Here is a 27856-nt window from a genome sequence, read left to right as displayed (position 1 = left end):
AATATTCTGGTTACAAATAAATAGTTACAGGAATAGGTGCAATCTGTCTGGAATAACGGCTGAATCTGTTGCTAAATTCAAAGAGAGGGTCAAACCAACAATCATGGTTTTAGAAGTATAAGCAATAATACAAAGTGCAACTGTCCTTAAGGCAATGATTTTATGTTGTATATCCACCATGAGCTACAAAGGAAGCAAACAAAAGAAAAATAAGCATTTGGCAATAATTACTATTCAGATGAAATGACAGGGAATACATACTAGAAACAGGTTGAAAAGGAAGTGAAATTTTAAAAATAATAAAATAAATTTAGAAGGTGTTTTTGTAGCAAACAGCATACAGCAGAAGTATTTTAAAGGTAGCAGGTTTCAAATCATTGTACAACCACAGCCTCCTTGATATTGCAGTGGCGTTAATCAGTCTTAGGAAAGTCTGAGGGATATGGTTTTCTTGGATGTCATCAAGCTTCAAGATAGGCTGCACCACTGTATCTGGAAACCTCTTTTAAACATGGTATTTCAAGCAGGATCCCACAGGAATTTGTTCCATCTTTAAACTGTACTTAGTATTTTGTCAATTGCATAGATGTTTTAGTAATGAGGACACTTCTAATCTAAGCTGAGACAGAAGCAGTTACAACATGATTAAGAACAGTATACTGGGAGCAGTAAATCCACCCTAATTTTCAATTTTGCAATTGCAGATGGAGCCAAACTGAAAAAATGCTGAGAATCAAAAGGCTAAACAAGTTTATAAACTAAAGTACCACTTAGGAAGAAATGTTGAAGAAATTGGGTTTGTTTCCTCAAGAAAGAGAGGAGGTCCAAGTTCAGACCCATCTGATTCTTGGACAGAAAGTATTCCTACTGATGGGCTTTTTTCTTAAAGTTTCTAGTCTAGCACAGAATATAAATACTTCCTCCTTCTCTGCCACCTAAAAATGTGATGAACCTGGTCCTACCTTATGACCTCACAACTAGAAAAAAGGAGATTATCCAACTGATTTCTAAGACTGAGTCAATAAGCCCTAATTATAACACTTGATTCTGCCTCTCAGCTGAAGCCCTGCATGGATCTCCTAAGGTCTCTTCCAGACCCTGTGATTTCTGTTGATTCTGTTTTTTTATCAGACAAAACTGATTAGCTACATTTTATCAAACTTCTAGGCAGATAGCTGTCAGTAAACCTTTATATTCCAGCTGTGAACTTGCTCAGTCTATGATACTTTTTTATTTTACGAATATATTCCTCCCACCCACCACAAATGTCAAGCCTGTCCATCACATTAATAACAACAAAAAACATATGGGAGCATTTAAGGGAGAAGATCAGGCATGAGAAACTGCTTCTTCAACTTATTTAGAATCAACTCCAACATGTGTTCCTGACAGAAGAAAAATACAGAGTGTATTGTAAGTCATATTCTTTTCATTATTCTTGTATAAAATGTGTATAAAATATATCAGTTATAATGCTTTCTATTTTACATGAATTACTATGTCACTGAGCTAAGACTTTTCCCAAGTATATATTTCTGAGAGTAGTTTTCCAGTAAAATAAGTTGCGTGCAGAAGCTACAAGCTGTTTCCAAAGCAGACATTCACTTTGAAAGTTCTATACTAAATCTAATATGTTTAATGTTTATGTTCTTGAAAATACATAACTGTATTTAGCAAGAAGCGCTGGTGATATAATCTAAGAAACAGTTTCTATACTGCTTATTAACAATTTCTATAAAATTGCAAATTGAGAACTCATTTTATGAAACTCCAAGGAGCTGTAGCCTATAAAAACATGCCTCTTCTGTGGCTAGCACATTCCATACGAAAGGAAAAAGAAAGCTTTCAGCTTACAAAAAAATGTATACTGTAACATTGTATGAATTCTTCCTTTTTGTAGGAGTTATATATGAGAATGATTTCCTGTTGAATGGTCAAATTATGTGGTGTCTAAAATGTGTTCATTAACTAAGATTCCTCTAAAATGTTATGCTTCCCAAGGGATAGCAAGATAAAGATCTGAATCAGATGTCATTTTCACTGTGGGCTCCAGAAAAAGATAAAATTTCTTAATGTAGAAAAATCAAAGTATTGACAGAAAATGTTAGTGTCTCCAATTAGATACAAGCAGACTATGCTCTGCACACATAACTAAACTCTTTTTTATGTCAGCTAGTGTCCATGCCATATCAAAGGAGTACTCAGCATTGAGTAAGTTTGCTCTGCCCATGGTTGGTCTTGGTTCTCAATCAAGTTTCTACAGTTTGCTTGGAAGTTGTGTGTAGGGCTCTGGCAATTTTGAAAGAAACACCATGGCCATCCTTTAGCTGGTGAAATCTGAAAGCTAAGATATCCCCATCACAGCCTTCACAGACAGTATGTATTCATATGCATATATTTACTTAGATGGCTATGAAAATTGGTTTGCTGCATAAGGTAACATGAGAGCACTAAAGAAAATGAGTAAAAAGATATAGAGTCCTCCAAATTCTTGAAATAATCCCCTTGGAGCTAATGGAAAGTAAGTGGAAGCAAGTGATAACATTCTCCATCTCCATTGTATACACTTGAGGAAAGAAAACTACTGATCAAACTAACGCTTAGTGTCATCATCAGAGATTAGCTACAGATTCTCAGATGAGCATCTCCTTATCCCTGCTTCTTTTAAGTTTGAATTGTTGACATTGTTTTTAATTCAACTGAAACACAAATGGCAAAATATTTCTGACAAACTGTAGTCTTAGTGTTCCATCCAGTTCTGCTACAGCTCCTATGGGACCCCAAAGCTGTACATGACTCTCCCAAATAGATGTCCCTCTCACCCAGAGAGAGGAGAACTGCAGAAATACTGGCCTCAGGCGAGTACTATCCCGAAAGCCCAGAATATGTAGTCCTGGCAGTATCAATAAAAGCAATGGCAGGAGAATTAGCCAAATGTCACTGTTCCAGGGATCAGAGCAATAAGCAAGAAGCAGGATGGGAGAAGAGCTGGATGTGGCAGGGTGCGTGAGCTAACAGGACAAGGCTTCAGCTCACACTGCGGACTGGGATATAGCATATGAACACAGCATTGGATGATCACAGGAGGTAATTAACATCTACTCACATGCCACGACTTCTGAAAATGCTACTGGCATACTGGGCCATAATAAAGATAAGAGCAGGTACTGTTAGCAGCATGAATTGAATTGCAACATCCTCTTTACTCTCAAAATCCATGTTTAGCCTGCCTCTAATATATTCTCAACTAGAACTGCATACACTTACTCAGTAACCAAACTGTAATGTGGAAATAACAGCATTGCTGCACCTCTGTTTATTCATGTTTTGTACCTGATACCATCTTATTTTGTAGTTTCTTCCAAACAATAATTAAACTTTTAATTCACAAGACTCCCACCCAGCTGCCCCCCCCTCCACTGAACATGAAGGTCCTTCTACTGACACAGTCACCCCTGCACTGAAATTCAGCAGACAAAATCTCTGAAGGGGAGATTTTCTCTTTCTCCTGGGCCTGCACACAGTGGAAGAAAGCATCACTATCTCCCATCCACCAGGGCGATGTCACCGCCTTGGAACAACTCACAAGCAAAACACTATAAAATTCAATTTAACTTTTCTTACAGTGTGCACACTTAGGCACTTATATTTTCTATTCTCTGGAAGCAAAGTTTAAGATGCAATGGTGATCTATCTTAATTCTGCATTTCTGAAATTCCAGCTGCTGAGTTTTTGCCAAATTCAATGTTCTGCAAAGAAACAAGACAGAAAAGTGTTTAGAGCATTCAGTGGTAACTAATGACCCACTGAAATCCATTTTAACCTTTGAACACGTGCCCAAAATCCATTTTGCAGAGGGAAATAAAACAGTAATAATAACTGGAAAGAAGAAAATAATATTCCTTGGTCTCCAGTCTTTTATGAAAACTTTGTTATTTCTCCTCTTGAGGTGACTCATATCTGCTGAGAAAAATCATCTGAGTTTGTTTCAGCAGCTGCATCTTTGCAATTGTATTGCCTAACCTATAAAGCAATGTCTCTCAAATTTTCCCATCGTTCCCATTTTAGATTATGAACCCTGCCCCTCCTCTTTGAGAGCTGCTTGTGCTGCTGCTCTGCAACTGGAAGTGCAGCTGGTGTCAGAGGTAAGGAGGCAGAGGATTGTTGCCAATTGGGCAGGAATTCAGCTCCTGTAGGTGGCTGGGCTGGGACAGTTTCAGACCACTATTGCATACTGATACAAATTTATGGTGCCCAGGCTTGAGACAAAGAATCAAATTACATCATGTAGCAGTATGGATGTAAACTTTGAGTAACTAAGATCTATTTTTTCCCATGTAAACAATGCAGCACAATATGTCAAAATACACAAGTAAGCCAAATGCAATCTGAAGGCACATTCAGGCTATTGTACTAAGGAGTCCAAGGTAGGCAAGGCATAGCTATCATTAATACTTTCTGCAACAGATACGAAAAACCGTTTCCATATTTAGATCTACAAACATGCAGATGACTCAGAAGTATTTTACATGCTGAATCTCAGCAGAATTTGCTTACCCAATTTCAGTAATAACTGATATTTGCATATGCTGATATTATGCAACAAAGCTTTCTTATACTGAAAAGTCACTCTTTTTTTTTAGGAAGTTGATACTTCCTAAACTGCTCTTTAAAGGCGTTCACTTTAAGTGAGCAAACAGGAAAAAAAAAATACAGAAAGGACTTCCTCTTAGGATTTCTACAGCAGCTCAAAGACCAGTGAAGCAACTCAGTGTTATTCGCACAGATCAAGTCTCCCTCTCTGGATAGCAACATGGCCACAAAACTGCCATCTCAAGAGGAATGTGAGAGCTGGACAGCTTTTCAAGTCGCAGACCTCCTAAGACAGGTACAGAATGTCAATGTAACACTTTAGACAGTTCAGTCTATATTCAGCTAGCAGAAAGTCTTAACAGATACTGTGTACAGACGTCTTACCATAAAAGTAAACTTGTCAGCAATTGCCACCCATGAGAACATACTGCTATTTTCTTGGTGTTCTCCTTTTTTTAATAGAAACCAAATTTGTGGCAGAAGTTGCTAATTACGATCTCCTACATGGCCAGTCATAATAATATGCTTGATCACAGCAATATCGCTCAGGGTACAAGAGGTATTTCATGCCCTCAATTATATATATATGTATATAAATTTGCAATTGTATTGCCCAACCTATAAAGCAACGTCTCTCAAATTTTCCCATCGTTCCCATTTTAGATTATATATATATATATTATATATATATATGAGAATAAATATCCATTTTAGCGAATATGAGCATAGATCTTCGATTTCAATTTTGCTTTAAAATTTGCAGCCTGTGAGTAAGAATCCAACTCTTTGACTTTTCTTCTCAGTGCATACATACCCACTGTAGCTGCTAGATGTTTCCTTAAGGTAGTTTGGTCTTTTTCTTCAGTCGTTCCTTTGTCTGCTTGGAACTTTTCTACCTATACAGTGTCCGTTCCAATGTATGCAAAACAACCTGAGTTGCACCAAGTATTTCAAGATTGTCTCTTTCTATTTAATACTATGACTCAGCTTTTAGATTTCTACATATAACTGTACAATCAGTCCACTCACTGCATTTTGATAAATATAATCTCTCTCTTTTTTTTTTCTTTTTTTTTTTAAAGAAAATTTCTCTATATAGCTGGAGTTTATCCTACTTCTAACTGCAAAAGTACCAATCTTTGCAATGCTTCATTCAGTTAGGATGTAACATTACTAGGCTCTCATCTTTCTCAATTGAAGGAGCATGCAACATCTTAACATCTTTTGAGGGGAAAACTGTGTGTTATCAGGTGTTTCTATACTTGGTTCCACTTGTAACCACAAAAGAAAATTGGCCAAAGTTTAAAACGTTCATGTATTTATTTATCTTTCCATGTTTGCCTTGGGCATAAATACATACTTTTATGCATTTAAAAACTTAAAAAATAAAAAGTTGCCTGATCCTGACAGACCACAAGTGGGTCGCAGTCTGAGAAAGCTGACTTGTTAGGAGGAATTAATTCATACCATATGATAGTGTGACAACTAAACTCTTGAGCTTATTACTGTGAACAGTTAGTTGGAGAATTAGCTCAAGGCTTTGTAGCTTAAAGGAAATCAGACTAATTAATAGATGATACAGTGATTCTAATTACCAAGACAGAAAATTAATAACAATTGTTTTATAGCTCAGAGCCTTACAAGGAAATATCAGCATGCACAGTGTAACTGCTGACTTGCTAGGTGGAAGACTTAAAACCTCTCTCTTCTACCCTTGTAAAAAGCTATTAATGCTTATATTCACATCACAAATTAAGGCAGACAAGTGATCCTATCACTGCAGCATAGCCAACAGCAGGTTCTTGGCTGTTCTGTGTAGCAAGGACCAGTGCTAGGAGCTAGGAGCCTCCAGTACCTGTTATGAAGAGATGCAGTACCACTGCCCCCACAGCCAGTGCCACAGGGCTGCCAGAGACTTCCCCAGAGACCAGCTATATGTGCACATGAGCCCTAAAATCTTGCTGATCAGATTGCAGGACCAAACATTCGGAATTGAAAAATACCATAAATGGGATTACCTCTACAACCTGAGCTTGCTCCATTTTATATATTCTTGATAACTTGCAACTGCTTCTATGTGTGCTATCTTTTCCATTGAGGAAAAAATCTGCTTCTTTCAGTGCAGAAAAACCTGTATGTTTTGTGCACTACCCTGGGCTGTAATTCATATGTAAAGCTTGCAAGGCCAGGGCTTGCTGAAAAAGAGGGAACAAAGTCATGGTGACGTGAAGTTACCTCGAAATATCAGATTCTGCCAGGACTCCAGCACAGTATTTTTACCTGAATCCATGCAAGCCACTTGTGGAGGGAATGAAACACATTTCCTGAGTGTTTGAGTTGAAATTTCAGGCTCTAATTTGCAGCAGTGGTGATAGTGGGAGCTCTGCTCAGAAGCTAAAAATTCCGAGTTATTGAATACATACATATATACCTTACATCCTGCCTAGCTTTAATTAGGAGTCCTAAACCAATAGATTCTATGAGAGCTGCTCCAAAATTAATGCCTCCTATTTCATTTGGTTCACCCATAACAGATGCTAGCAGGTGTTGGTGGTATAGCAGCACATTTTGACCTTTCCTTCCAATATTCTATTACATTTTATTGATGTAGGACAGATGGTAGCAGAGGGGCTGTCTGACAAAATGGCATCAGACATGGAAGAGTGTATGAAGCAAATTCCTCCATGTAGGAAAAATATCACCCACTGACACTCATTGACCATTATGAACGTTTATGGAGACCAAACAGTGGATGTGAGAACAGTGAGGCTGTGGGCTGTGCATTTCAGCAGTGCATAGCAATAGTGGACCTCCTTTTTAGTGTAAATTTTTATGAATGTGTCACTCAGGTTCATCACTGATGAAAACGCAGAGTTTATGGTGATGGATATGGTGTTTGTCTTGCATCTACTCTGTAACTGCAACTACACAGATATTCGATGTTATGCACAGACTGTATCTATTTGGTGACCATTTGCTATGTGGCCTAATCGTTCTCCTCTGTACTGACGAATTACTTTAGAAAATCGACATAAGTATTTCTATGAGTATAACCTATTTTCATTAATGTTCTCTGTTAGTGTCTGAGTTGGCCATTACTGCCACGAAGTTTAATTATAATATAGGAAACAGTCACCAAGAACTAATACATATGTGACAATTATGACAGTTTTTCCCCATGATTTATAATCCACGATGAACAGATTTCCAGTTTAAATACCATATTTGCCCAATTACAACAAACAAGTGTTCAGGCCCAATCCTCCAAAAACCTGGATGCTGTCTTCGAGCTTCTCCAAAAAATTGCAGGGTAGCCAATACCTGTCTTCCTTTTGATCATCATGATCAGATATTTAACAGCTTTCTGGAGCTCAGTTGTTGAAATCAGGTTGGATATTAGAAAAAACACTTTCTCAGAGTGGCTATGCATTGGCACAGGCTGCTCAGAGAGATGGTGGAATCATTGTCTCTGGAGGTGTTCAAGAACTGTGGAGATATGGTACAGAGGGACATGGCTAGTGGGTTTGGTGGTGATGGATTGGTAGTTAAACTGTCTGATCTTAGTGGTCCTTTCCAACCTTAATCTCTCTATTAAAAAAATCAGAACTAATTAAAGAATGTATAGAATTTGTCTTGAAATTCATCATTAATGGAACTAAAATACAGACTGAATTATTTGACTAAGCATTGCAAACACAAACTCATTTCAAGAATGGCACTTCCTTAACAAAAAAAAAAAAACCAGTTTTTACCCACTTTCCACATACACCTGCCATTTCTTTGCAAAACCAACCTAAAACACAATATAGCAACAAGTGAGAATTTTAAGGCATTTCAGTAAAGTATAATAAATCTGCCCAATTTATTTATTTTTCCCAAATTACTATTTAGGTACTATCATAAAGAAATACTACTATTGACTATCCCTGTTTCATCTGTATTATAAACAACATCAGTTTTCCTTGGGGGGTAGGGGAAGAAAAAATGACCACGTTACAGAAGAAAGATCCTGTTTCTGAGCCTAAATTTTTTCCTGGCAGTGCTCATCTGTCATGGGAACTGCAAGACACATCTTGCCCAGTCTCCTTCTCCTGGTGCATACACAGTTGGTTTACAGGCATGTAACAGGAGAGCTCCCTTTCTTGAACAGCCTCAGTTTCCAGCAGTCAGGGTATAACCATTTCCTGAGATTACAATTACTTTTGGGCTAAATCATAACCAATCTTTTTCACCTGTGTCTAATTTTGGCCTTTTCTCATTCTACAGCAATTAAATCTCTATTGTTTATTTCTGTTGGGCTCTTTGTTCTATTTGTTACATTTTCTGCTCCTTAATTTTGTCTCCTCTTTACATTCATTATTTCTTCAGTCCTCATCCCTTCTTTGCAAAGACAGAGAGAATAGAATGGTCAGGTTTGGAAGGCACCTCAAGGATCATGAATTTCCAGCCCCTCTGCCACATGCAGGGCCACCAACCTCCACATTTAATACAAGACCAGGCTGTGCAGGACCTCATCCAACCCGGCCTTGAACACCTTCAGGGACAGGGCATCCACAACCTCTCTGGGCAGCCTGTTCCAGCACTTCACCACTCTCTCTGTAAAGAATTTCCCCCTGACATCCAACCTAAATCTTCCCTCCCTAATAATACAATGCTTTATCTCTTCTTATGTGAAAGTCACTACCTATTCCTAAGCATTGCTATTATTCTTCCCAGTATTCTTAATTATCCATACTAAATATTTCTACACCCATAAGTATTTGAGCATGGAAATATTAATCAGCTTCTTCATAAATTTCAAGTTCCACACTCAATTCTACTTTTTCTTACACCTCAGTTTGGAATGCCTGAATCTGCTGTGCTCGTAGAAAAACTGGGTATGGATGGATCTCATTTTTTGGTAAGCAAACCTTCTACAAGAGGTACCAGTCAAATGCATTTCATGTAAGTCTTGTATTCCTTACAGTGTCAGGAATTACTGACATTTTCATTCTACATATGCACTTCTTTGTCTATTGCTCTAGCTTCCCATTTTGGTGTGTTGATTTACTTCCCTGACTGAAGCACTGCAAATCCCAGCCACCCCTTCCTTCCCTTCAGACAGAGCACAGATACGTAGCACATTTTCTCTCTGTATTTACCCATGTTCTACTGTAGCCAGGAATGTCTCTTATGAAATATAACTTCCACGACTGCTGGGTTTTGTTGTTTGGTTATTTCTTGGTGTTTTTAAGAAAAATATATTTTAAAGCCATTGCTTATGTACAAGCTTTTCCTAAAACCTGCATGATTACTAGTACACAATTCCACAAATTTTGCATGAAAAGTATAGAGAATTCTGGGAATATCTGAAAAATTCTGACAGCCTCTTCTGTTGTGCTCTGTTATCGTGTGGGGTTCTCTCTTTGTTTATTTTTGTATGATTGTGGTTCTATTGATTTCAACTAATACATAGAGAGAGGAATAGAGCAAATCCTTGACCTTGGGTAATTCCTTTGCACTAACTGCATTTGTGTAGCTTTTGAAGTAAAATAACCTTAAGACCTATTTTAAGGAAAAAATAATTGTTACAATAATAAGAGAAATAATTGTTACTTGGCACTTTGTTTCTTAACAAAGCTGTTTGCTGGAAGCACCAGAAGGTTTTAAACTGTTTGTGTTAACAGAGGATCCTGTTCTGTAAATCCTGTAAATCCTGTCCTGACCACAGATACTCAGGTACATGCAGGTATACTTTAGTACTTCATGGCCACAATGTAAAATAGAGTTTTCTAACAATTCATGCTAGGCTGACAAAGCTGTCCAATATAGGCTGAATTCTGTGTCTTTCACATGTTATAAATCAAACTACAAAAGATGCCATAGTCACAGAAATTCTATTGCTAGAGAAGGACTGAGGTTAAAACTGAATGGATTGTCTCTTCTTACCTGCTCCAAGAAGCAACGTGCAGCAGCAGTGAAAAAGGATGTGAGAAGTATTTTCAGACATTAGCGGTAAACTAATAAAGCACAAGTGAAAAAAGCAAGAGGAACCATAGGTGGTCTGTGGTGATGATGAGTGAAAGAGAACTTTTTAAAAAGCAATATGACTAAAATGAAAGTATTTTCTAGTATGCTTTTCTAACTGTGTATTCTCTAACACATTTTTAAGCACTATTTTGCATTGCAGAAACGGTATCAATGTGTGTGAAACAATGAGAACATCCGTTTTCAAAGGCATTGTGCAAAAAATGAGTCAGGACACACCTGTAGTAACACTCCTACAGCTTTCATGTTCTTTCATTGAATTATTCAGTAGCTATGTCAACATGATAAATCTGTAATAAGTTAAGCTTGAAATAATTAAATACAACAATACTAAAAAAAAGATTAAAGAACTTATGTTTTGGTATCAATTATAGCAATATATGAGTAATTGCAAGGTGTAGTTCACCTATTCACAAGCTAATATGTAAATTAACTGTTAAATAATTTTTAAAACGTCCCACTTTCATTTCAAGCTCCTAGCATAATTTACAAGAAAATTAAAATATTCCAGGAATGAGAAGTTCCTCCTCTATTGCATGGTGTCTGATTTAGAATGTACCCCCTTGGCAAATTGCCTTTGATAATTTCCTCTGTGATGGAAAAAGCTATTAATATTTAAGATTTGAGAGATCTGGTTAAGGAGCTGTTCCTAAGAAAAGAAACATTTCTTTAGACCAAAAGCAACAATCTAATTGTATCCAGCCCCTACTTTTCACAGAATCACAGAATCACCCGGGTTGGAAGGGACCTCAAGGATCATGTAGTTCCAACCCCCCTGCCTGGCAGGGCCACCAAACATACACATTTAGATCAGGTTGCCCAGGACCCCGTCCAACCTGGCCTTGAACACGTCCAAGGACGACAGGGCATCCACAACCTCCCTAGGCAGCCCGTTCCAGGGCCTAACCACTCTCCTAGTAAAGAACTTCCCCCTAACATCCAACCTAAATCTTCCCTCCTTCAACTCCTTCCCTCCTTCACTTTTGTGCTAAAATAATCTTGGATGTGCCATTCTAGAGGTGTCACAGCATTAATTGTGGCAATTCACAAGATACTCCAGTCCATCCCTCCAAGGCATGGACACTGGGTCTTACTAACATATAAATGAGCGTCTGGAGTAGAGCTTCCCAAGAATTCACGCTCCGCTTTGTTAACATTAGAATGATGTTCCTAACACTTTCAGAGAAATGAAAGAGGTTTGTTAGTGGGGGCAGATGCTGCCCACAAGTTCTCTCATTATGATCACAGTTCGGTTCCTCTCTGACCTGGCTTAAATTGTGCTTGTGTTATAATCCAAATACACATAATTCCGATATTCTCTGACAAAACATGGAATACCACAATCAGATTGGTATGGTACATACTATAATTACATATATTAAAAATCTGTGTTTCTACTCTGTACCACTTAAAATGTGATTCCTCAACTTTATCTACTGGTTTGTCAACAGAAGGATGGAAATCCAAAATACTGAAGTCCTGCATATGTTATTTTATCCATATTTTCTTTTACCTTTGGCAAGTGCCTTAGGTTTTACATCTCACTTTATCATTCAGTTCCAAGTGCCATATAGTTTACTTCACTACACTCCACAGAGTCTTAATAAATGTCCAGTATTACCTTTGGACACTGAGCTAAAAGTCAGTGGTGGAGACTAGATAGAAATGTACACACACAAAAAAGAAGAAAAAACTTCAACAAGCCCGATACAGTCTGCAGGAGGCAGGAGTTACAGGTTTACCTACACAAACTCATAATTTATAATAAACAAATACAAGCTTGCCACTGTATATGTGCATAGAAACTCTGTGAAGATAGGTGGATCTCTTATAATGCATGTACAACACTGCTGCATCTATGTAACTTCAGATGGATGTTTAGATGTAGCCTGGCTTTATTATAAGCTCTATTAGGTATTACTGAAAACTCCTTCTGGACTACCAGATGAAGAAAGAAACTCTGCAGTACTTCCCATGTGAGCTGAGTGAACTTTTCCCCACTTTAGAGAGGGACAATTTTCTGCTTTACCTTTGCATGGTCTGAAAAAGACCTTCTGCTTCGTGTTCTGCTGCAGAAAGCAAATCAGAGAGCCTTGCACAGGCTGGAGACAGTTTGACAGGAGCCAATCAAATGCCTACCAGCAGCTCTTCACAAGCCTTAGACAAGTCCTTATTCCCTCACCTGCCCCCCTGCCATGGCACCAATAATTGAAGCCTGTGCAGATGAAGTTTTTGCACTCATGAGGGATGCTCAAATCAAAGCTGCAATGCTCCCCTCCAGTGAAAGCCCCTTGGCAGCCGTTGTTGAAACCACCAGCACATCAGATGTGTCTGTTTCCTGTGTGGTTTCAGCATGGACATCTATCATTTAAAATTTTGTCCAAAGAAAGGATATTATCAAAAGTTTAAGAAATGCTGCAGGAAGTAATTACCATAGAATCAGAATGGTTTATGTTGGAAGGGACCTTCAAGATCATCTCATTCCAAGCCCCCTGCTATATCCAGGGACACTTCCCTCTAGACCAGGTTGCTCAAAGCCCCATCCAGCCTGGCCTTGCACGCTTCTGAGGAGGGACCATTCACAGTCTCACTGGGCAACCACTTTGTGTCTTGCCACCTTAAGTTTACCATACAACCGTTTAACTAACATAAAATCTCTGAGGGGGGAGAGTTCTTGCACAACACATACTTCATGTCAAATACAAATAGCAGTTCATTCAATGGTGAATTAAATGGGTTTATCAACACTAATGTCTTTTTGAAGTTGAAGACATTCAAAGCCAAGACACGCAGGCACTGTAGCCACACAGAATTTAGCAAGTTGGCCACAATACCTTAAATCCATTTTTTCTGGTTTCAGAACGGAAATAACCTACACTCATATGATCAAGGTTGTAGGGAGGGAGTGTTCTGGAGTATTCCTTTGAGTGGTTAAAACAATTGCTCCATAGCAATATTACATTCTGTTTTATAAACATATTGGGTATCAGGAAGATCTTCTACATGAAAAAACTGCACATGCTTTATAAAAATTTAGAAGTAGTAACTCATCCTTTTCTCATCTGTAAAATCTAAAAATGCGGAACAATAGTATATTAGCTCTGAAGCATACTGTACAGTTTCATTTTCCTTTTTTATCTACAGGACTCTGCTTGTGATGGCTATTCAATATGCAAGTCACATCTGAATGATGCTAATCTTGTCCCAGTGTGCAAATCAGCATTTAGCCACAGCTGCATTGCACAGAGCATATTATATTCTCTCTTGCTTTTTTAATATCTGAATTTGCTACACTGTACTCTGATTTTCTTTTCTAAGAGTAGGTTTGTTTCAAGTTTTTTAATTCAGGTCTGAATTTCCAGTGACAGACTGAGAAGGATATAAAAAACAGTGAATTTTGAGTTGGACTTCAGGACACAGATCAGTTTTATTACATAGATTGCATACAGAAATCTGCTAGGAATTCTCATAGAATCAATCTGACCATTTTTCTAAACAATTTTAATGTATTTCTCCTCTATTTTTTTTTTTTTCAAAATTCAGATCACATGATTGGAACACAAGTACCTTGGAGAAAACCAGTTCTATTTCCATCACCAATACACTAGCAGTTTTATTGAGTAATACTTGAAGAAGGAAACTTGCATTTTCCTGTGGGAGATTTCTGCCTCTCTGCCAGTGCAAAACACTGCCAGATCTTGCCAGGTTCAGCTCACTGAGGCTGTACTTTGACATTCATTTATGTCAGATATTACTGAGAAAAGGCAAGAATTGTCTCACTCGGATGCTCTCCCATCCCCACAGTGCAGCAGCAGCAGACAGGAAAGGGCAGGTCTGCAGCTCCTCCGTTGGTGCATGAACCCTGCATGTCCCTTAAGACCTGAACTACTCCAGATACATCTAAGAGGGTGTTTCCCAGTACTGGGAGTGGTATTTCAGCAGCATAAGGTGGGGGCAACTGAAAGCTGAGGTTTGGTTTATTAGCTGTCAGGAAAGGTGCAAGTTGCATCCAGTTTTGTTCAACTGGATCTGACACACAGTCCTGTATACTCAGTTTCAGAAAAAAAGTTTGGACCACAAATATCCTGAGGAAAACAGTGTCTTCTCAGGTCCTACTGTAAACAAGAACCTTGCTAATTTATTACTAAGGCTGCTGCAAAAGACCAAGAAACACTTTATGTGTTTTCCCCACGTGTCAGTCAAGAATAGAAAGTCTCCTGTGGGTGAGGTCCAGAGAAACATGATGACAGAAGTTGCAGCTACTGGTCAGAAGTGCTCTCATGACAGCTAAATGCTGCAATTCTATTGCCAGTATAACATAATATAATGGTAAACTGCTCATCTCAGAAAGCCAGAAAAAGCTTTCACATAGTCACACAAAACTTCAGTACTGATATTTTGGGGGTCCCAATTTTTGTGCACGCGTGCACACACAAATAGAAGCAATCTTAGCAATCTTGTCCTGCCTCAGCAAGTGTGCAAGCTTCCCCCTGACAAAAGTCAGCAGTCATTCTCAATATGGAAGTGATAGTACAAAAATCAGTATTTCCAGCTGCAAAACATACATAGGCCATACAATTGCATTAAATTCCTTGTCACTGTGCACAATTTCTAGCCTGCTAACGTTTATTTCTCCTATTCACGTTCACTTACGTTTGACAATGTTTTCTTCTCCTTCCCCCAACATACTTTGCTCGGGTGAGTTCCTATATCCTCCACTTATCACAGACTTCTTTTGGATGCTTTCTACCCATCCAATGTTTTCCTTCCTGTCAGCTTCAAGTCAGCCTCTTCCTTTCATTTTCTCCACAATTCTTGTTTATGAAAGGACATTGCTCTTGGCTGACGGATTTGCAGTCCTCAGAGATTTCCTCATTGCCATCCCCCTAGCTGTAGAGGTTCCCCATCAGGTGCAGTGAGCCAGCTTGAATATGAAAAGTATACTTTCAGAAACAACTTCATTTCAATTATTCCTGCAGGCTCTAGACTCATGGAGACAACGAAGAGCCTAGAAGCTGGTCAGAGCCAGGCACCTTCAGAGCTTGAACTCTTCTGCACTAAGACAAGCAATCTTGGTATCTCTCCCTATATCAAGTGCCTTGTGGATTTGGAAAACACTTAAAGCTGTTTGAAATTAAAGTTTCTCAGGGTAGATGGAAACTGAAAATAGTTTCTCCTCCAGGGAGATGGATGGAAAGCATTAAAACTGAGGGCAAAGAGCGTAACAGAGAGCAGAGGAGCATTGTCTTTGCCCCTCAGCCATTCTTGCAGACAGCTGCAGTGGGGCTACCTATAAGAGCAGGATGCATAGCAGCAGCTTTCTGGGTCACTCTGAGCATCCTCTACTCCAAGCAAGGGGAGAGGTATGGGGTCAGCTTTTAGCTGCTTCTAACCAAATAGGAAACTGTCTAAAAGCAGAGTCACAAGTTCTTACATTTCAAGCTGAGGAAAATAATAGGAGCAAAGCACAGACAGGGGCTAAATGTAAAAATAAATTAAATAAATAAATAAATAAATAAATAGAGACTAAGAGTAACCTTAAGGAGATCTTAAGATAAGGGCCAAAAAGGGAGATATTTTACAGTCCATCACTTCTGCTGCCTATCAGTCATCCCATTAGGTAATAATGTACAAGGACAATATTTATTCATATTTCTTCATGTCAAAAAAGACATAAGAACACACAAGTTAATTTAAGTTAATAAGAATACGAGCTATCAATTCTTTAATTTGAGAGTACATTAAGGGAGCATTAGTAAAGAAAACAAGTGAATAAAACTGTCTAATGCCATGACCTATCAATGCAATCCTGAGTCAGTGTGAACATATTCAATTCAGGGCAGGCTCCCTACTTTTTCCTTTGACAGAACCATATTTCTATTCTTATTCCAAATGCTGCTGCCAAAAGTGATTTGAGCATAAATTTGTTTGTTTTATGCAGTGGCTGCAAATGATGAGAAGTGCTTCTCTGCTTTCTAGTTTTTATGCTCTGGCACACAACAACCCAATCAAATTCTAAATGTCAGATTATTCATAATTATATTAAATATGGATTAAAGGAATATCTTTTGATACAGAACTCTTTGTTCTTAAGGTTAAATGATAATTTTAAACATTATTAAAAATATCCTTCAAGTCTTGCGGACCTTTCAAATTCAAGGAACATAAAAAATGTGAGAAGTTATGGAAATTCTAAGCTATTGTGTCACAATGTTTCCAATACTGACTTCATAAGCTCTGAACTAGACAACTGAAAAACTCCAAACAGTCTCAGTATTTCCAGTTTTGAACTTCCCATTTCTAGTTTATTCAAATATCCCAGTTATACAAATGCACCTCTTCAGACAATAGAACATCTTAGGAAACTGCCTTTAGAGATCATTCGTGATTTGAAGAACCTTTATTTTGGGTGTTTTTGTGCTGCTTCCTTCCTGCAAATCGGGAGGGTTTGTTTTTGTCTGTTTGTTGTTTTTACAATGCTTGCATGTTGGAACTTAATACTAATGCCTGAAATCATTAGTCATTTTTAAAAATCTGTCCAGAAACTATAATCACTCATCTTGTCAAATACCAGCTGCTAATCATTTCAGTACTTCTACTTTCTATTAGCAGATCCCTGTAGAGGGCTATAAATTCCTAATTCTCTTCTCTCTATTTTATGCTTGAAGAAACAGATGAATGTGGGAAACAGACACTAAAATGACAGGTTCCATTTTTCTTTACTTCTGTTCGAGACTCTGATCTTGCAAAACATACATCAGTTGGCAGAGGCACATTGTAAGTTACAGAAAGATTATTAAACAAATTAATTATAGGTTTCAGTGAGTAAGTCCCACAAGAGGTCAGCAAAGTCACTTAAGCAGAGAAGACAGCAGATCTCAATACTTTTCTTATTGACAGCATTTAAACCTTTATACAGACTTGTCATTACCTACTGATAGATGAGCCCTTAGCACTGCTCAACTACTGAACAATTTTATATAGTTTCATGTCCGCTTGACTGAATGTCACTCAGGTCACACAGCAGCTGGAAAGTATTGGCTGACTGCAGCTTGCTAGAATGCTAGAGGAAGTAGCATTTTGTTTCTCTAACAAGGAACTAAGGTGAAACAGTTGGTAAGAATTTCCCAAAGATACAGATTTAGATAAGGCCAAGGTTATAAAGTGGTTACTCCACATTTCTTGCCAAGAGTGGAAGAAAAAGCTCAATAACTGAAGTTTTGCAGGAGAACTTGGCATTTAAAAGGTAAAAAGATGGGTTTTACAGAAGAGTGAGAGACCTGAACTAATTGAAGGGAAGAGTATCCATCAACTTGCAGTAGCGTTTCCTTCAGTAAATAGTGCTTCCTATCAACCCCAAATGACAGAAAGATTACAGATTTTCAGAAAATTCTCTTTTGCTCATATCTACAGCAATTTTATCAACACTGCCTGTGCCAGCTCCATGAAAGGGTGTTATATCAAAAACTGTAGGAGCAATAGCACTGAAGACAAAGCTGAAAATAAACCCATGGGTCACTGAGGTATCTGCAGAAAGGGAAAGCTTTAGACCAGATGATTTTACTGTTCTTACATCTATATTAAAGATATATGTGAGATTTCATACAGTTAGAGAAACTGCAAGGAACTTGTGTTCATTTCTGGGTCCAATTTCTTTTTCAGAGATTTTTTATTAGACATCATAATAAATTGGAAAAATTAAACTTTCAACTGGACAGTTTCCCTAGAAAGAACTTTAAGAATAAAAAATGCTGAGTATTTAGTAATCCTGTAATGGAAGAGCTGCAGAGAGAACAGTGGATCTCACAGAGGCGGCTAAACTTGTAACCCTAGTTTCTTGGCATCGTGAAAATGAAAAGAAATTGAGCAGCAATCAAAGTAGAAGCGACATCAACCCAGCTGAACCAGGAGTTCATTAGGTATTACTGGGATTGTGGATCTGTAGTACTCAGCCTGGAAGATATTTCTGGAGGTTTCTGCAGCTAGGACTAATCCCAACTGAGTTTTTTTGTTTTGTTTTGTTTTTTTCTTTTTTTTACTCCTTTGAGGAAGCATTAACATGGTTTAAAATAATAATAATAATGTTGTGAAGGAGTTTTTCTAAGACTGGGCCACTCTTATGGCTCTTTTCTGGTTTGAAAAGCCCGATATATATGATTCAACCAAAAACCAAGTTATCCTGAGAGAAGCAGAGAGAATGGGAATCCTTGGGGTCAGAGTAGGAAGACTCTGAAGATGTAAATTATTAATTTCCATTGGGTTCAGAAAGAGGACTTTTCTGCATGCATCACATATAGCATTCGGTATAGAAGATTTCTATGCTACACTATTTAGTTTACACAGAAGCTTTAACATGAGTTGCTGTTCCAAACAGGGCAGATGCAAAGGCCCCAAACATTGCCATGCAACTTGGGCTGGTAAGTGATACTAGCCCCAAAACAACAAAGTTTTTCCAGGGAGTTACATTGAGCTCATATTCCTACGGAATCAAAGGAGAAAAAATTGGAGTCTCAGCTGCAGAAATATGTCAATAAAGAAATAATAATAATAATAATAGACACAAATTTAATTTCCCAGAAGAGCAAAGAAATGCATTTTTGTTGAAGCACCATCCAAACCTGTCTGGATGCTATCTACTGCTACAAAGTTACGAACTCAACATAAGCACAGTTGTTACCAACAAGATATCCAGAGGATGTGATAGAAGGATAGTTACACCAGCATCTTTCTGCAGGTAGTTTTCATGCAGATAAGCTCATAGCCTAGGAGGAGGATGTAACCCACAATAATCTGAACATATTTCACTAATGCCATCTGAAATTTTATGGCTCTTTTAAAAGGGTGTAACACAGCTAAAATGAAATCCATGCAGTCTTCAGTGCAAGTTTAGAAACAAGAAAAATAAAGACCAATTTGCAAAGCTTTGTAAAAGTTCTCATTTGTAAAATGGAACTACCCCATTTTCTTGTGCATTATACCCTTTGCTCTGAATAAGAATAATGCTAGGAAAAAGGGAGAAAATACAGTGACTGATAATTTTCAATGTGATGCTGTCTTTATTTAAAATCATCAGGAAGAAATGGCTTACATGGCCTGTCAGTTACTGACATAATATTCCAAGCAACAAAAGCTTGCAACCATTCCTAGGATGGTTCATTGGACACTTAAGATATTTATCTCTATTCCCATATCTAAGAACTCACAGAATTTTCCCACTTTATAAAAAGCATACAAATACAATTGCAGAGATCTCTTTCACTAGTGACTATTCCCAGTGTCAACTCAGGGTCAAATCACAGACTTCAACAGTAGGGAATCTGGCTCTAAGTTCCGGCTGCACTGCTGAAAAGCCTCATCACACACTGGTGCTCAGGAAGAGCTGTGCTGGAAATAAATTAGAACTTCCTGAGTACCCACAGATCTGGTACTTAGAAGAATTCCAGTTGTTTTTATGCATTTTAGGCATCCAGAATACTGAAGAGTAAAATCTTTGCAAAATTCACATTACTGTGGCAAATGCATAACTTCTGACAAGGTAGGGTATCTTGATTTCCTGTAGGTACTACTGAATTCAGTATTTCAATTTGCATTCAAAGAAACTTTTAAAATTGGCACAGAAATTCTCACCATTTAGGGAGATACTGTTAGTAACCATGAGGCATACTGTAGAACACTCATTTTGTTTCTGTGCTTTCCTTTTAACTTTCTTCCCAGTTCCTGTGTGACTAGGCTTTTTGGCTTAACATTTTGCCCCTTGCTACTTGGATACAATCTACATTTTTTAAAACATGTCATTGCCTGCTTCCCTTGTGACGTTGTCATTGAAATGCATAAGATTAATTGCTATTAAAAGTACTAACAGCCTTCATATGCCCTGAGTTTGTCATAGCATGGCTCTGAATAATGCATAAACACTTGATTTTGCATTAAACTTACTTAAAAGTCTTGATGTACTAAAACATCCACTGTGTTTAACCACTTGAATGTGATTGTATTTTTTGAAACTAATAAAAAACAGAGAGTAGTTTACAAGTGTGTATTTGATATTCTTAGCTGACAAACTCTGCTACCCTTTCAGTGCTATGCAAGGAATAGTGCTTGCCCCAACCCCCTAGTCTCCTATGAAGAAGGAAAAAACAACACTTCATTTAAGCGTTACATTTTCTGGCTAGCATATAAAAAGCAGATTAGAGAACATCTGTATGTACCAGCACTATGTTGCAAGAGAGCGAGGCTCTTCACTGCTCTTAAAAAATAAAAAATAAAATAAATCAAAAACCTAGCTGCTTATTTCAGCCTGGGTGGTACACAGAGTATCTGAAAAATATCTGTGGAAGCATAACACTGAATTCCAAGGAGGCAACAGGAAGAAAAGTAAATAAAGATCTGTTAGCATAAAGGTATAACTCAAAAAGCCATCAGTTATAAATGGTCACAACACATGCATTTCCTAAATGAAAGCCCTCTGCCAACAAACTTTTAATCTTTGTTAAACCTGTGCCACGCATTATTTATGGTGTTATCACTCCTTTTTCCCTGTCCAGTTAGGTGTTCTTAAACATTATAGCATGGAGTTACATTTTCTGTTCGGTCTTCAAGTTTATTCATGATTATACTCTGAAGATGTTCAGGAACGCAAGGAATTGGAAACCTCAATCAGGCCATTGAAGGCCCTTGTTAATTTTGGCAGCACAGATAAAATGGATATAGACTGGCATTTACAGACAATAGCTGTATTTTCACAAATCAGTACAGAATATAGTTCTGAGGGTAAGAATTTCTCAAACATGGTTTTGTATCTGTTGAGTTTTTTATATAACACTTTAATTTTTTTTTAGTAGAAAAATACTGCTGTTCAGCTTTAGGTGGAAGGGTCACCACTGTTGATTTTAATACTTTATAAGGAGTCATTTGTAAATGGATTTTGATTAAGCCTACCTGCCTGAAGTTTAAAACAAGTTTGTTCCCCGTCAACAATACTGAGAAAAATAAGCGAATGTAAAATACAGATATAACAACAGTCATTCTGTGATCAGTTTATTTTCCTATTTAAAAAAAAAAAAACAACAGCTTTTCAACAGCATCATCGCTAGTCTTTATAGATACCAAATTTAATGTGAAAAGTCATGCTGATCGTTGGTGTTTGTAATATTTATTGAAGCATGAAGAAAACTCATGTAATCAAGATCAACCATTTTTATTCAATTAGGTGGTATTTTGTTTTTTTGGGTTTTTTTTGTTTTTTTTTCCCTTGTGCACCTTGGATTCACATTGCTACAAGACTTAATAGCAAGTCTTTTAATACTACACTGTATTATTTTCTAACATTTAATAACTAATACATAATACATAATCACTGTCCATTAGTGCCTCTGGAGATCATTCAGTACACAGCATGATTTTTTTGTGCTAGAGCCCAATGTTCATACAATTTCTAGTTTGCTTTTGCATGTTGACAATAGCATATGACAGTTACTCTGCACTATAAGTTGTCCTAAAATCCCAAATAAAATTTTTAAGTGGCGCACAAGTAAAAATTCTCTCTAAGTTAAATTTCAATATTAGTCAGCAGTAGAGGGGTGAGAAAGGGATAGCAGTGTCAACCAGTGACAACTTTTTCCTACAAAGCAGTCGCTCACATATAGAATACCCCTGGGAGACTAATTTAAGATGTGCTTATAACCAGTCTATTTTGTCCCAGCATAAAAACCACCACTTGTTTTCAAATACTGTCATAATGACAGAATTATAGAATGGGTTACAAATATGTGCATCTTACTCCTGGAATGAGTTTATTTTTGAAGCCATGTGAATCTTAGAAACTGCTCAGATGTGAAAATTCTTTTGCATGCACAGCTTTGACCTCTACTCTTGTTCTTTGTCCATTAATGCGTCTCAGCTGGTTTGTCTTTTAACATTCCAAAACTTGCAGTAGTTTTCAAAACTGAACTTTTCACAAAGAAAACATTCTACTTTTCCTTTCTACTCCCACATCCAATTCTGCACAAAATTGATTTAAACGTATACTGCTTCAAAAGGTCAGATGGTAATCTGACTAAAATTTAAATGTTGGGTCACTGCCTTGTAGAGAATATATTTTTATATATTTTACATAAGTATCCCATTTCTTTCACTGCAAAAACCACAGTTCCTAACCACTGTAACTTGGCCAGTTAGTCAATAGAATAATTGTTTTAAATGGGTAGAAATAAGTTGTTGGATTACTTTTGTCTCTAAAGGACATTCATTAGAACAGTAGTTTCAGTGTTTGGCATCATTTTTATAACTTGTTAAATCATTCTGTCCACAAATAGGTCACTTCAAGAAAGAAACAAAAGTATGTTTTCTATTCATTCCCAAACAGCATCTAATGTCATGTAATCAGTGCGGAACAGAGTAGAATCACATATTTCAAATATTTATTAACTTTGAAAGCTACAGGCGTAGATATGACCCTCATTGTCTGACATGAAGTGTCAAGGAGAAAAGATTGGTATTCACATCTTTGAAGATTCACAGTGTTGTGAGGGAGAAGGAAGAGGCATATTCTGGGCAGCCCAGGATTTCAATAAGTAAATAAAGTTTGTGTATTAAGATCAAGCAGCAGTGTGGAAGTAGAGAAGACACAGATAGTATGTTTATTCTGTTAAGAAAAATCTATACACAAACATATATGGAACTTTGTTTATCCTAACATGTCCTGAACCCAAAACCAGATCTCATTTTTTTTTCTTCTGAAATGCAATAGTTTAACACATACCAAATAGGCATACTTATCCATTTGCCTGTGATGTAGGATGTTAAATTTCCGCATAACAACAGAAGAAATGAGAAACTTTCAAAAGTAGTTTCTCCCTTGCTTCTAACTGGCATTATCTGTCCAGTTCATAATATCAAAAAAAAAAAAAAAAAAAAAATCAAACTCTCAAATTCAGTTACTCTTCACCTTTGTAGCTGTCCCCACAACAATTCATCATCCAGAAGCATCATTAGCATCAGACATGGTACACTGACATAAGACACTGTTTATTGCATTGGACCAGAAAAGATTTTAATTAAACCACTGAAGTACACTAACACATCTAATGACATTACAGAAAGTCAGCAGGGATGCAACATGTAGGGGAGTGTTATATTTACAAGCTGTCTTTCAAACGTCCACACTAGGAAAAAAATAAAGGTGACACTTGCATCAAAGTCCTTAACCCCTTTGTAGCCAAGTACTTCAAGAAAGTTTCCATAGCTCAGTGGTAAGCATGGGTTAATACTGCATTATTCATCTTTAGCTTTGCCCTTTCAAGAGATGGCCATAGCAGGCTCCAACAGATGACAGCTATAACTCACTAAAAAGCACTCAGCACATCATCAAAGATCAGGAAAGGGGTTGCTGCTCCACAATAGACATGTCTTCCAACAAGCACACTCCCCTTAGAATTCCATATCTACATTTCCCATGCTGCCATCCAATACAGAGAAGATTCACACTTTGACTGAAGACACCTATACACATCTTTTTCCAGTGGCGGAAATAGCTTTTTCAGTTTGAACCAGTACCACACAAAGCAAAAAGTATTGCCAGCTGGTCTGTTCAAAATTGCCACGAAGGCTGAGTAATTTTAGCAGCCTAGGCCTGGTATGTAAATCTTACATACCATCAGTGGATCCTCATTATGAAAATTACAGTGTAATACTGCTGTTCACCTACATTATCACAATTGTATATGGTGTTCCTTCTCAAACTTGCAATGAGATTCCACAACCTTAAAGTCTATCTTTTTACAAAGTTTTTCTACCTACTGCTGATACACAGCAGTCATGATCTTGCTAATGGACCCAGTAATTATGCACTATTTGTAAAGCTCATTACAGTGACTGAGGCAACAAGACTGGAGAAAGTGAGCTGTTATTTTTCAAGATACCTATACATATACAACATTTTTATGAGTGTATGAATTGAAGACTATCTATACCACATATCTATGATCACTGTGATTATTAAAATGAAGCTAAACAGTGGAACTGAAACACTACATTCAGAATGTAAGATACCATCAAAGGAGATACAGCAAATCTATCCTACTACCTAGGGATGCATGCTCAAAGCTAAAAAGCTTGCTAGATTTGCAAGTGAACACATGAAATTGTTAGCTCAATTCAAAGGAGAGGGCACCAGCCAAGGGAGTATTTTCAGCTGCCAGATACATACAAAGTCACTGTTCATTTTCCAATTGAGAAAGAGCATTTATTTTTAACGTTAAGATTAGCTACTTCTGGTTCTCTTGATCAAACTTACTGTGCTTACAACTATGCATATGGTCTTTCTTGATCCTTCAAGGCTATTCTCATGCAAATGTTTTGCTTTCATGCTTGCTGTTGCAGTTTTGAGATTGCTGACTGCCTCTACTGCATTTACTCCGAGTGGTGAGATGAGTCCCACGTTTTCTGTAGAGTCTTTTCAGGCTCAGCTATTTCCCAGCACTTCTTGCAATAATTATTACTTGTGTCCAGATGTAGGAAAGCAGAAGGAAGCTGCTCTTGCTGACAGTGTCAGCTGGGAGCACTTCTGCTCAGTTCCCAGGCCCTTGGCCAGGAGGGGCAAACTGAAAGATCAAAGCTCCCTCCACTTTCTGGATTCTCCAGGATTGATCCTATTCTATTGCCTCTAACTGGCCAAGAGAGCTGTGCAGTCTCCACAATCAGTTATTTGTCCCGTACAGCAGCCTTTAAGTAGGATTATAACTTAACTTTCCCTAGTAACTAGGGTCCTTGCCAATCTCACTTATCAGTGACCTGAGAATTGATTTCTGCTGTGCTATTTCCTGTTGTCATTTTCAGTCTCCCTCATGAGAGCATGATGGAAGCTCTTAATCCCAGAGAGAGATCTCGTTTCATAGTGCAGTGCACAGAGCACTTTCCACTGAGCTTCTGCAATCTTTTCAGAATAGCACATTTCCTTTTTTTAAGATCAATATTGAGATACTGAAAAGTGTCACCACCACACCCAGTTCAGCTCATCTTCCTTCATTTCCTCAGTAAGCAAAATTAGATTAATTGAAGCAACAGCTTTGCAATTGGTTACAGAGCAATGCTTCCTGTTCCACCTTTCCTATGTTTCCCCACACCCAAGAGGACAACTTTTCCTGTAGGATTAGTTTTCAGCCACATTACTTCCCCAATTCAGTTTATCACACAACTGCTGGTGACAGCATGGGGGAAATAGAGGAAGCAGAGTCCAGAACTTCTCCAAGAGGTTCATAGTGACTGAGAACACAGCTTCAGTGCCTGATTTCAAAGAAACCAAGATAGCTGAAGGTACTGTGCCAGTAGTCACAGTATTGGTCTTCCCAATGACAGTTTCTTATTTCCCTTCTCACCTCTTTCCACCCAGATGCTTTCAGGCCAATTCCTTTGTTTAACTTGCAGCTGACTAAAGACCCAAAATGGTCAGAAAAACACCAGAGCCAGCACAGGGTGGAAGATGTACCACTGAGCCAGAAGTTGAGACAGAAGGAAAGAAGCAGGACTGGGCCTTCTGGTAGCCACAATCAATGGGATGTACTGCTGTCTCTTGTGGCTTCCCCTCCCAGCAGCAGCTTGTTGATGTCAGGAATGAAGCATCAAAAGGACTGCATATCAGATGTGTTTTGGGATATGAAACAATTAAGAGACTTGTGCAGGTCAGTTAGGGGAGAGTGACTGCTGGAGATGAGGAGTCTCCTGGAAAAACTGCCATCGTCTCATCTGCAGACTGGCAGACCAGTAATGGGAGAAGAGCTTGCTAACTTCGGGAAATACCAGGTAGAAAAGCAGATCATTTAAACAGGAAAAGATGGGCTAAAAAGAAATAACACAAGGCAGGCCAGATTTCACAACAGTGCAAAAGGGCAACATGTGACACAAGTCATATTTATACGCAGATATTGGAAAGGAGCTCAGCAGCCACAGGCAGCAACTGGCCTCATATGTTGCCTGATCTTGATGAACAGAAGATTATTAAGAGAAGTTAACAGCTCCCTACAAGATGCCATTTTTTTTCCTACATTCTTAATCATTGATGAAATTGAGTCCTGCAAAACAGTTTATTTTAATTGATATAGTATCTTCAGAGTTAAATGATTTTGCTAGAAGTCTGGCTCATCTGAATTCTCTGAATATACGTATATAAAAATCAGATTTCCTAATCTTACAGTCCACATTAGCACCAGACTCTGCAGGCTTTTTCTGAGCCTGAAATTCTTGAAGTGATAGCAGTATTCCCCATTTGTGGGATTTCGTTTCTCTTTTCAAACACTAAAACCTCACTTAATTTTCTTAAGCATTTAGCAGTGCATGACTGTAAAAATATGAGAACCGGTTTTACTTTCTGTGTTCCGGTAAGTATCCTTTCAATAAAGGCTTACAAATAAAGAACTCAGCCTACAGAGCATCACTGTTAGGCAGTATAATTTTTTAATTTTTGTTGAAGAACTTCAGAAACTCATCTCTCCATCAAGTCAGCCTAAGACTAATCAGAACTTCTATGTTTTTGGAAAAATAACATGAACTTTCCTATGTCACACACTAAAAAGATTTACATTGCAGATGAGGTGTTACTGTCACAGTCCATGGCAGTTCTCTGCAGGCAGCTCTCAGGGAGGACACTATTCATTCAGCATGCAAGATTTGATATGACAGGTTTAAAAAGTTTTGGATAGCCAAATGTGAGTTGCAGGTTCTGAGTGTAGAATGGGCTGAAAATGCTAGGTCATAGCTAAATAAAAATCACAGAAACAGCCACCCGCAGCATGTAAAAGAATAAAGGATCCACTAGTTTTATCTTCACTGGGGATCCTTCAGCACAAAAACAAACCAAATATGTACACTTCAGGTACTCTTGCAGAGCATATTTCCCTCAAAATAATATAAACCATAAGGATTCACTGAGGTACTACCACAGGAAACTCTCTCTTGAAGGAAAAACATATTTATGATATCTCAGCAGTCAAATAAATGGGGCAAGGTAGGCAGTGCAGCCTTGGAGTTCTGGCAAAACAATACATATTATACATATATGTATTACATATTAAATGCATAAGTTTAATATGCATTGAATATTAATCAGACCATCTATGGGGGGAAGCAGGAGAGGGAACTTGATTTTCACCTAAAAAAGTTTAAAATAGCATTGCTACAAAAGAGATCCCCAATGGTGCTAAAGTAATACTGTTAGTTTATCCTAAAAACATCAAGTACTCTC

The 27856-nt window shown here is 37.8% G+C and overlaps 2 protein-coding genes across 3 annotated transcripts in view; one reads left to right on the top strand and one right to left on the bottom strand.

The window, feature by feature from the left end:
- Positions 1-27856, bottom strand: part of DNTT (DNA nucleotidylexotransferase) — a 267418-nt gene that overhangs the window by 171972 nt on the left and 67590 nt on the right. The window lies entirely within an intron of this gene.
- BLNK (B cell linker) overlaps positions 4734-27856 on the top strand; it is a 93842-nt gene continuing 70719 nt past the window's right edge. The window contains exons 1-2 of one of the 2 annotated variants that reach the window (XM_048945801.1): positions 4734-4888; positions 9431-9493. In XM_048945801.1, the coding sequence (XP_048801758.1) occupies positions 4814-4888; positions 9431-9493 (138 nt within the window). In that variant the 5' untranslated portion in view covers positions 4734-4813. The remainder of the gene's footprint in view (positions 4889-9430; positions 9494-27856) is intronic. The other variant, XM_048945802.1, reaches the window with a different exon arrangement.

This window comes from Lagopus muta, chromosome 5 (assembly GCF_023343835.1).
Source record: "Lagopus muta isolate bLagMut1 chromosome 5, bLagMut1 primary, whole genome shotgun sequence".
NCBI lineage: Eukaryota > Metazoa > Chordata > Aves > Galliformes > Phasianidae > Lagopus > Lagopus muta.
This window is presented reverse-complemented; position numbering and strand designations above follow the sequence as displayed.